The 11,850-nt window shown below is 28.1% G+C and overlaps 1 protein-coding gene across 1 annotated transcript; it reads left to right on the forward strand.

The window, feature by feature from the left end:
* Nucleotides 1-1,616: 1,616 nt before the first annotated feature.
* LOC126682549 (annexin D5) lies at nucleotides 1,617-7,030 on the forward strand. The gene is made up of 6 exons (XM_050378267.2): nucleotides 1,617-1,788; nucleotides 3,661-3,806; nucleotides 4,616-4,834; nucleotides 5,748-5,963; nucleotides 6,368-6,457; nucleotides 6,714-7,030. Exons 1-6 carry the CDS (start codon nucleotides 1,716-1,718, stop codon nucleotides 6,918-6,920), a joined length of 951 nt encoding a protein of 316 aa, XP_050234224.1. The 5' UTR covers nucleotides 1,617-1,715; the 3' UTR covers nucleotides 6,921-7,030.
* Nucleotides 7,031-11,850: the final 4,820 nt, after the last annotated feature.

Here is an 11,850-nt window from a genome sequence, read left to right on the forward strand (position 1 = left end):
ATTATTGCCGAGTTCCATAGAGATTTTAGCTGAGAACTGAAAACTTCGGACATTGCCTCCATAATTAAATCGGTGACAGTTCCAGAAGTAACCAACCTTCTTCCAAATAGCTGAGATACCGCCTGCCAGATCTGACTTGCGAACCTGCAGTTCAGCAGCAAATGATTTACAGTTTCCTCCGCTTCAGCACAAAGACGGCAGCGAGAGGGATAGGTAAAACCTTTCTTTCTCACTATTGCAATATTATAAAAACATCATTATTATATTAAAAATAGATACACTATAATACACCATAATTATACTAAAAATACGATAAAAAAATTTAAAAAAACACCAGAAAAAAATCTTAAAAAAAGAGAATAAATCACTAAAAAAGTATTTAAATAAAAAAAATCCCTTATAATGATAAATAGTAATTATTAGGCTTAATACATCATTTGACCCATAAACTATACACTTTTATTCTCTGAGACTCTTAAACTAATTTGATATTCTATTGGACCTCATAACTTTATTTTTTGTTCTATTTAACCCGTCAACTGTAATTATTTTGCCGATCTGACCTTTTTCATCCAACGTGGCAAAAACGCGTGTTTCAAACGCTTTGAAGCGCGTGAAGGATAATTAAAATACATAAATTGTTCTATTGAACCCCCTAACTACACTATTTTGTTCTATTTGACCCCTGAACTTATTTTATTTTCCTATTGCACCTTCAAATTTTTAATTTTTACCTATTTAACCTTTTTGAAAATACAATTATTTAACTTCCATCCATTTAATCTTCTAGAAAAATAAAAAAATATTGAAATTTAGTCAAATAATTACATAATATAACTTCGTATACATGTAAATATTTGTTTTACATTTCAATAATGATAAAAGAAGTTTTGTCTGTTTTTAACGATATTATAAAATATATGAATTTACTATACTGTGATAATATTAAAAAAAGACTAATTTTTTAAAAAAATAATAATTTTTAGTGTGTTTCACGAATTTCCAATTATAAAATTTTTAATACACCAGCTTTTAATTTTTTGGAATTTCGAATTTTTAAAATCAATTCTGAATTTTTAAAATTTGTGTTAAAATTGAAAAACACGCTAAATTTCATGATTTTTAAAGTCTTGAATGATTTTTCCAAATAATATGTAAAGTACATCATTTTTTATTTTAAATTAAAAAAAATATTTAGACTTAATATTTTTTTGACCCCTAACCTTACCCTTTTATTTCCTATGACCTCTAAACTATTTTAATGTTTCATTGGACCTCTTAACTATTTTTTTATTCTATTTAACCTCATGTCAGCAAAGTCATGTCAGCAATTTTATCCACGTCATCGCGCGTGGTGTGCACATTCCGAATGAGGGGTTAAATAGAACAAAAAAAAGAGTTAAGAGGTCCAAAAGAATACGAAATTAGTTTAGAGGTCGCAGAGAATAAAATGGTATAGTTTAGAGGTCAAATGATGTATTTAGCCGTAATTATTACGCTAACTAGAATAGGGAAGTTTAGTTTGTTGTATTTAGTGAATGAAGTTAATGGTGGATATAAAATTAGGTGATGAAGGAGGTTTGTGTCCTTCAAATGTTCCCTCTCTTTCTCCCTCATTATCTTAATTATTTGTCTCTGTAATTTTTAGATTATGAGCATTAAACAATATATATGAGCTTTTTAAATTAAATATCAAAAGTTAGAGATAAATATAAATGTCTACATTAAAAATACCACCGGCAACTATTCCTCGTGATGATGCTGCCCAACTACATCGTGCTTTCAAAGGTTAGTTCTTCATTATATTTCTTTTTTCTTTAATTTTTGATTTTTATTTTTTGTAATTATATTGTGTTTTTTTAGTGATTAAGTGTTCTAATATATTTTCATGTCGCATATGGGTTTAATGATCTTTATTAATACAATATTTCAGAATTGCATAATAGGTTGAAAAAAAATCCATCTTGCTCGAATTGATTATTAGTGGCATCTTTATTAATTTTAATGTCACTTTCGATTGTTGTGATTGGTGAAAATAAAGAAACATTCTTGGCTTTTCAGTTTTCACAATCCAAGTTTGACTGGGGTTTTCTCAATTACATATCTAAAAATCAATTATCTTCATACATTTAAAAATGTTTATTGCAATCTCAGAACATTAAAATACTAGTATTACTTATTTAAACCACTTTTAATCTTTTCTCGAAAAACAAAGAAATATCTCTCTCTTCCTTCTCTCAAACTCTCTCAACTTAAAAACCCTAGCCGCATATCTTCAAGGGAGGTGATTTTGGCCATTTTTTGGTCTAAAATCACCTCCCTCACTCTCAAATCTCTTCTATTGTAGTGTTTGCTTTCAATAATTTTAGATTTTAGTTTTATTTTGTGCTTCTTCTCTTCCTTTATGGAGTTTTTGTTTTCCTTTGTGGAGTTATTTTTACCCTTTGTGGATTTTCTTATTTCCTTCATGGAAATTATCTTGGGGTATAGATTTAAAGTATTATCAAGAGAATTTTTATTTCTATTATTCTATCAATCGGACTCATACAAAGACCAAAGAGTCGATTTGTGGTTTAAAATAATCACCGAGTGGAGCGGGCGGATCGCCGAGTTGCACATCCAAAGAGCTCCGTCAACGCGTTTGAAGAATTTAGATATAAATTTCTGCTATTTTACTGATGTCCTACTCTCTATGTACTTCTTGAATGTATTGTTTAGCTTACATTTAGATCAAGTTGTACGTTTATTTACCTATTAATGAAATATTATTATTATTATCAAAAAAAAAAAAAAACAAAGAAATATAAAGTCTTAAAAGAACTTGGAAGTTTAGTCACAGCCTAACTTATCAAATTTAAGCATTAGTTTACAAAAAATAATAATCAGTAAGGATATGATTTTAATAATTGGGGAGGAAAAAACGTTTGTGGAAGGAATCGAACCCACAACCTATCATATTGCTGCTTAAAGTAAGGATACATGTAGATTAATTCGAGAAGTATAACTTGTGATTGTTATTTATTTGTTAATGTATTCACATACGAGCAATTTGCTTGAATTTGTAACCTATCTAGTGTTGCAATAAAATTATTTTCCTTCTCAATTCGAGCTGGCAGGATTACATGCCGTACCAAATTTTACGAAGTCCTTTAAAAATTAATCATGCTCTCTCATCGTAATTGTACAGAAAATTGCAATCTATATTATATGTAATCATAGCTAGAAAAATCGTTGTTTTTCATTCTCTATGCAATTATGCCAAATTTTGCTTGCCAATTAGCTTGCTAACAATTTTGCACTAGTCATTTCTGGATTCAATAGAATTGTGTAATCAGATAGGCCAATGGGCAGAAATACGAGAGGATGAACGGTTTTCTGATCGTTGGTTAACAATTATTTTCAATTGTCTTCTTATGTCTTAGAGTCAGAAGCGGAACTAGGGAAAAAAATAGGGCAGGCCATTCTTTAACCGTCAGTCACCGATTATTTTCAGCTGCCATCTGGTTCCTTTTAGTATTATTTTTTTCTTTAATCGTCTTATAATTCACCTTCTTTTCAACGCTTCTATTTAATATTTTTAGTTCCGCCACGAGATAAGCAACATTGGCATGAAGCTGTTTGTAATTGATGAATCTCTTTGACATTATTTAATATGATCAGGAATGGGATGTGATGCTGCAATAATTGTAAACATTCTTGCACATAGGAACGCAGCTCAGCGAGATAACATTCAACAAGAATTTGAAACTTTGTACTCTTATGACCTTAGAAAAGAATTGTCTTCGGAGCTTCATGGACATCTTAAGGTATAAATATATTTGACAAAATGCATATTTGGATTTCTATACAATTACAATTTTCTGAATTGAGTACTTCTACTTTTATTTGTTAAGATTATGTCCCTCTAATTTTGTAGACTTTAGATCCTTCCGTCACGAAAATAAAATATGTATTCCACGCGCCGTTATTACAACTGGAATAATTTTTTTATTTGACATTAACTTTTTTAAGTTGGGTTCCTACACCTTTTTTTTTAAAGTAAGTTTTTCAATTGTTTTTTCTTTTTGAAAGTTTTATTTAATACCGTTAATATTTTTCGAATAGAGGGACATAATTTATATAAAATTAAAAGTGTGAAAGCTAGATATATAAATTTTAGTGGGGGGACTCAATTCAAAAATGACTTAAATGCATAAAAAATCACCAACTTTCGCGTGTTTTTGGTATTTAACATAATCTTTTAATTTTGGCATATTTAACATGAACTTTCCAATTTTTTTCAATTAAGACAACATATGTTTTCCTTTGAAAATTAGTGTAATTTTACATCTAAAACGGCGTCGTTTTAATCTAAAACGGTGACGGTGTCTTTAATTGTAAAATTTTGAAAGTTCATATATTTTTTTGCCAAAATTAAAAGATTATGTTAAATGCTAAAAACACGCGAAAGTTGGTGATTTTTTATGCATTTAAGCCATTTAAAAATATAATAATACAGAGACCCAATTAGATTTACATTACTATTTTTGATATAAATTTAAGATTTAGTATCATACGAGCTAATAACCCTCAATTGGCAAGCTGATGTGCTGATAAAAGTTGTTGATGGTATCAGAAAGCAATTTTACTGTGGATGCAAAATCCAATGGACCGGTATCTGAGTACACTGAGGCAGGCTCTAACTGGGCCCATTGTGGACCTAAAAGCTGCTACAGAAATAATATGTTCACGTACTTCCTCCCAAATTAGACAAATAAAACAAGCTTATACTACTGCTCATGGCACTCATCTTGAGTATGATATTCAAGCTCACACTTCCGGAAATCATAAACAGGTTCATTCTCTTTCTTTATCGAACTTAAAGTATGTAGGTTTAGCCATGGTTCGTAAACCGTCGGTATATAGCCCGAAACCGGCGGTTTATTGCTACAACTTTAGCGAGATTGGTCCGAAACCACCTAATTGAAGGTTATATAATTTTTTTAATAAATATTAAATTAAAATTGAAACATATTCAATTTTAGTTTAAAATTTTACTTTAAAGAACAAAAATATAAAAGCAATTGAAATATGAACGACTATAAAATAAAAAAAATTAACATATTTTCTATTAGATACAGATATGACATAAAGTTGTGATATCATTTGTGACAAAAGCTATTCACAAACTCGTCAGTTGGGGTGGATGTATGCGTTGAATGTAGGATAGATATACTTTTTCTTTAAAAAATCAGTACCGGATTGGGAATTATCGATTCTGATTCAGAATCGAGGATTCAAATTCCAAGAAATATAGAATTGCATCTCAACCAGTTGGGACCTGGTTTCAGGTCAGTTTTAGCCTGGTTGCACCTGATTTCGTATTTGACCGATCTTGACAATGTCAATTTTGACGGGACTGGTTTTGCCCGAGGCTGTTCTGGTCCAATTTTGGGCCCGAACAGGCCCGCCCGTGGCAAGAACTAACCATATGTATGTTTTCTTTTGCACCCCAATAAGAAAATTTACCAAAAAACATGGCTGATGACTACGATTCAATTGAGCAACATCCGGTATATGTTGCATTGAAATAAAAACAAATTATATTTTTATAAAATAGTTTCTAAATATAAACTTTGGAGTTTTAAAAGTACTGAAAAAAAATTGAAACGTATAATTCGATAATTTTTCATGCAACATAACGGAAAGAAAAGTAATTCAAATAGGCTAGACAGGTTCAAATATTGAATTACTATGTGGTTATGCAGTTACTGGTGGCGTATACAAATGTATCACGGTACGAAGGGCCTGAAATTGATAAAGTATTAGTAGAGAATGATGCAAAGACAATGCATAAACTTGGAGAAAAGAAATTTGGAATGGATGATAAAATTCTGATTCAGATTTTCAGTGAAAGAAGCAGATCACATTTGGTTGCTCTTTCTTCAACTTACCACAGATTGTACGGAAAGGAATTAAGAAAGGTACATAAATTGTAACTATATTACGATTTTAAAAAGTTTACAATTTCATTTACTATCTTTTGATTTTTTACAATCATATTACGGTTCAAAAATTACATTTTTTGTTAGACAATTATAATTATATCAATTATTTGTAACAATTGATTGTGGTGCATTGTCATCTTCCGGATGCCACGTCAGCTACTAATTGCGGATTTTCAAAGGGTGTATAATTATAAAAATAAAAGATGATGAATGAAATTAACAATTTTAAAGGTCATGATGGAATTACAGTTTAATATAAAAATGGTGAATAGATATGTAATTAGTCTTACTTAGATATTATGTATCACTGAAACATTTTAATATCCAAAAATATATAGCCAACTTGAACATTACTCTGATGATACTCAAATTGATTTCAGGCAATAAAGAAAGGGACAACAGGGAATTTCAAGTATGCACTTTTGACAATTTTGCTATGTGCTCATAATCCTGCCAAGTACTTCGCAACGGTATACTTCTGAAACTAACCAATTTGATCCTCGATTTGGTACCGAACTTCAATCTAATTTCATCAGGACAAAATATTTGCTTTATGTTTTAATTCAGTATCAGAATGCTTTTTTTTTTTTATCGAAATTATCAGAATTTTGATTTGCATAGAAATAGTAGTAAAATTTTATTTCAGGTCATGATAGTTCGGTAACTAACCAATTTGATCCTCGATTTGAAATTTAGAACATCAGCTAACAGTTTTTTTACGCGTAGGTATTGCGAAAGGCGATGAAGGGTATCGGAACTAAAGACACAACATTAATAAGGATAGTAGTAACAAGGGCTGAAGTAGATATGCAGAAGATTAAAGAAGAGTATCATAAGAAATATAAAAAATCATTAATTGATGCAGTCCATTCTGAGACTTCAAGCCACTATAGAACCTTTCTTCTTTCACTTTTAGGTTCTACTGATCGCTAGAATTTTATCTTATCTTTGAATGTTGTAATTATAAGTTCTGATAATTTTTGTTAATGCCTGTCTTTTTGTTGGCTTTATGATCAGTGTGATATAGATAATAAAATTTTAGTTTGAGCCTCTTTTAATAGTTTAAAATTTTTAATTGATTCATTATTATTATGATATCAAAATATTTGTAATCAATACACTTAAGAGTTCAATTTTCTTTTTGACAAAAAGAACCGGAACTTAGAGTTCAATTCTTAAAATTACCCATTTGGTTAAGTAAATATTTGATAGGGTATGATTAAGTTATAGGGGTCCCTCAACTATCCACATATTGTAATTTGGTAACTAAATTTATTTTTGTTTCATTTTGCCTATTGATGTTCTTTTTTATTCACGAGAAGCTCTTCGAACTCAACTGTCATACTTTGACAGCTGAATTCACAACCGAACTCAATTTTGACAGCTAATTCACTTCCGAATTTATTATGACTATATTTACTTTATGGAATGAGATAACATGAGATAGTATAGAATAGAATAATTTTTTATTTTTTATGAGGAGCAGAGAATGGAATAATTATTTTATTAACTAAAGTAATGAATAATATAGTAGTTATCATTTAAAAGGTGGTTAATTGATCATCTTGAATAAACCGTAGCTTCGCCTCTGTATGTATAGTTGAGTGACCTTAAAAGTTAAATATTTTGTATATAAACACAAAGCAAAGTGAGTTTATAGTTCTTTATGGGATTAACTTATTTTAAGGGCTTGTATTTTTTTTTTATTAAGTTATTAGACGGTTTTTATTTTTTTATTTGATCTATATCTATACTATATATAAAAGCACGGATGTGGGGGGGTGGGGGGGGGGACAGGCAAATTTACTGAATAATCCTTTTTAGTTTACTACTAAATAAAGGTTTTATAGTCATTAACTAATTAGTTATTTAATTAAGCACTATTGTAATTAAAGTCCTATTTAGAATAGCTAGCTAAATTATCTCCAATTTAATTTTTAATATGTAAAAAATAACTAAATTGTCTCCAAATTAGTAGGAATATCTATTTTTTAGTTTAATTGAACTACAAAATTTAAGTACTGTATTTGGTCAATATATTATTATTGAAATTTCGATCTTATTATTTTTAAAGATATTATTAATAAAATTAAGTTAATTATTTAATTATGGTTATTATAAAATCAAAAGAATAATAAATTCAGTATGGAAAAAAATTTAATAACCGAATATATTATATTTACTTTTACAAAAATTCTTAACTAATTTAATATTAATTTTAAATAAAAAATTGATATAATTATAATAAATTTACTAATATGTTCATTGATGTGTTACGTTACGAGCCACGTGCATAGCACGTAAGACAAAACTAGTATTTTTAAAAGCAGTTTTATGAAGTTTTTTTATTTATTTACTTAGTTTTTATACTTTTGAAAATTATTTATTTGGTTCTTAAATTTTTTACACTTTTATTAAGGCATAGCACATCCTCTAATCTCTGTATTTTCTTATTTTTTGTTTACTTGATCCCCGCTCTATTTTATTTTTTTAGTTGGTTCTTCTATTTTTCACTTTTTATTTATTTGGTTCCTGGTCTACTTTACTTTCTCTGTATTTTTCACTTTTGTTTAATATTGATTTGATATATAAAATTTTAAAATTAAAAGGATTAAATTATTTTTTTTAATTATTATAACTTCATGTAAAAAAATAAAAATATTTAGAACCATTTTTTTAATTTTTTACCATCAATTTAAACAAATTTAGGCTATAAGTGATCTTTTTTTTAACGCAAATTGAGAGGGTAAAATGTTCCTTTGTTTATTATTACCGAATTTTTGACTAATCTTGCATTAGACTTGATAACTCCCTTTCTCTACCACATTAGCAGAGACAAAGCTGAAATGCATAGGACAAGAAATGTATTAAACTTGAAAATGATTTATTGAACAAAAACTATTTCCAGTTATATACTATTTGAAGGGTATTTAATTTTGAGAGTATTTAAATTATCGTTTTTTTTATTATGGCGACTAAATTTTAATTTTTTTAATTTTGATTATTAAATTATAATTTTTCTAACTTATCTTTTTCCGGCCAATATGCTTAGGTGGCAGTCGGAAATTATCCTTTTACATGAAAGTTTATCTTATATGTTTAATTTGGCCTAAAAAGAATTTTGCATATTGAAATTATGTATATATGATAAATTTTCAAGATGAAAAATTAGCAAAATCTGGATGTCACCCGCTAACTAAGTATTTTTCTTCCGAAAAAATCTATAAATAAGTAAAATTAATTTTAGTCATCAAAAAAAAAAAAAAACCACTCTCAGAATTAATTATCTCTGTTCGAAACTTCCTGGAAGTTACATAACTCAAATGGGGCATCAATAAAAGACATGGACATTTGTTTGTACCATACTCATTGGGGCCTATACATGATTAATTCTTTAAATTCTCTTAAAACTATTAATGGCCTGTCTTCTTCTCCGTATATAGCTTAAACTTTGCTTTGGATAGCTTTATTTTATTTGATGAAGTCTAATTGTGAAAAATAATCCAATTTCTTTATATATTTAATTATAGGCTAATGGGCTGAAAAAATCCCGACCTTTATTTTATCTTTCAATTCCACCCCGACGTAGCAATTTTTTCGATTATACCCTATTTCGAATTTTTAGTTTTCAATTGCACCCTGATACACTAAATTGAACTCTTTTCATTTAGTTAATATTCAAAAGAGGTCCTTCATTTTTATTAAAAAATCTTTAATGTTATAAATTATAATAAAAAAACCATCTTCTTTATAATATCAAAAAATTAATTAAAATTAAATTAATTAAAAAAAAATTCCGGAGGAGGAGCAGCTGCTCCTCCTCCGACTCCTCAACGGAGGAGCAGATCTGCTCCTCCGTTGAGGAGCAGCAGCTAGGGAGTTTTCTTTGGATTTTCTCATAATAAATTTTCCGATTATCAAACAATAAATTGTGATAAACATGGGCGTCTTAGATCTCTTCGTTACTTCATCAATTCCAGTGTTGAAAGTTCTGCTCATAACTGGACTCGGAACATTTCTTACTCTAGATCATGTTGATATTTTGAAAGAAGATGTTAGAAAACATGTCAATAATGTAAGCTGCTGCTCACACGTTTTTATTTGGAATAATTATATTTGATTTGATTCCATGCCTACGAACATGTAGGTTATTTATTTTTAGGATTTATCTGAAATTTATTTAAGTTTAAGGACTTGTTTGAATTTGGTCAAATAGAAAAAAGTATGTAATAATCCTTAAATGTGTTTGTTTTACATATTTTAGTCCTTATAATAATAAATATTTTTAATAAACCATGAGTTTACCTTTATAGGCCCCAATGAGTTTTCAATCATTTTTGGTCATAATGGTTTTACGGATGCGAACACTTAATATGACAACAAATGAAAGAAGAGAGTTGATTTTGCTCCTTCGGTGCACACACTTATTGAGGAATAAAGATATTTGTTTTGTTGCCTATGCATAAAAGGCTTCAATTACTTTAGAACTTAAAAACTTTAGCAGTTTTAACAAATTTAAGACGAATTTTTAATTTTTGTAATATCGGATACCAATATTTGCATTTTTAAAATTTAAAACTCCGGATAATGTTTTATTAAAATATTGTAGATGTGGACGCTGGAACGGTGATGTCTCCACCAACATTTTTTTGTCCGATATTTTATATTGCAAAAATAATATTTTTTTATATAATTTATATTTTCAAAATTAAAAATTTGTATTAAAATTATAAAATACGTTAGAGTCTGTGATTTTTTAAATGCAATTTAAAGGTGACAATAACGTTAGCAAACCAAATCATTTCTATATATCAAAATTTACTGAATTTGGGTTGTTGTGGTTTCAGAGTTAGCCATATAATTAACCTTTTGTTTAGGTCAAATCTCTTGTGTTTAATATTAGCTTGGAAAATTAAAAGTTAAGAGTGTACTTATGAAAACTCTCGTTTGATTAGTGAAATACTCTAGTTTGAGGAAATGGATAATATTGAAAACCTTCAACTGTTCAACTACCTTAATTTCTTGTTTCTTGTTAATTATTTTAGTCCGCACAACTATTCAACTGCCTTCTAATTTCACATAAAATCATATTAAATTTATGTCAACTTTAAAAATTGGATTAAAATTACTATCACTTTAAAAATTGGATTAAAATTATCAAAACTAAAAAAATAGTAAATTTTGTAAAAAAGGTCAAAACAGATTGGATTGTTTTATTCAAGGTCTAATGGTGTTAAAGAATCAAATCTTTTTTAATTTTTTGAAATATATTCAAATATATTAAAAGTTGTAAATTTGTCTCAATTTGATCAATTCGCTGAAAATTTATCCAATTTTTTAAAATCAATTTAATTGAGCCTACGTGAAAATTTAATGTATAATTTCTGAAAGAAAATGAAAAGAAGAAGGTTTGGTTATTAAAATGTTACGTGGTTCTAATAAATTAATTTAAAAAAATATTAAATTGATTTTTAAAAATTGGATAGATTTTTAAATTATTAAATTTGGCTAGATTCATAACTTTTAATAAAAATTGGATTAATTTCAAAAAAACAACAGCATTTAGGCACCATTAGATAATGAGTCTTTAAAGTATTTAACCGAAAGGTTCAGATATTAAATTTTAGCTAATTTATTAATTAATTAAGTGAATTACAGAACATAAATTTGTGATAGCTAAGTATTTGTTTCTTCATGTCAAATGAGTTTTATATAATTCACAACTTATTGAATTGAACATGCAGGATTGTCTTCTTCCCATAGTCATCAGAAACATTATCTTTAGAATTTCAGATGAAATTTGGTGGCATCATGTGATACAAATTATCCATTTTTGAAATGAAGATGACAATTTTCTGAATTT

This window comes from Mercurialis annua, linkage group LG5 (genome assembly GCF_937616625.2).
Source record: "Mercurialis annua linkage group LG5, ddMerAnnu1.2, whole genome shotgun sequence".
NCBI lineage: Eukaryota > Viridiplantae > Streptophyta > Magnoliopsida > Malpighiales > Euphorbiaceae > Mercurialis > Mercurialis annua.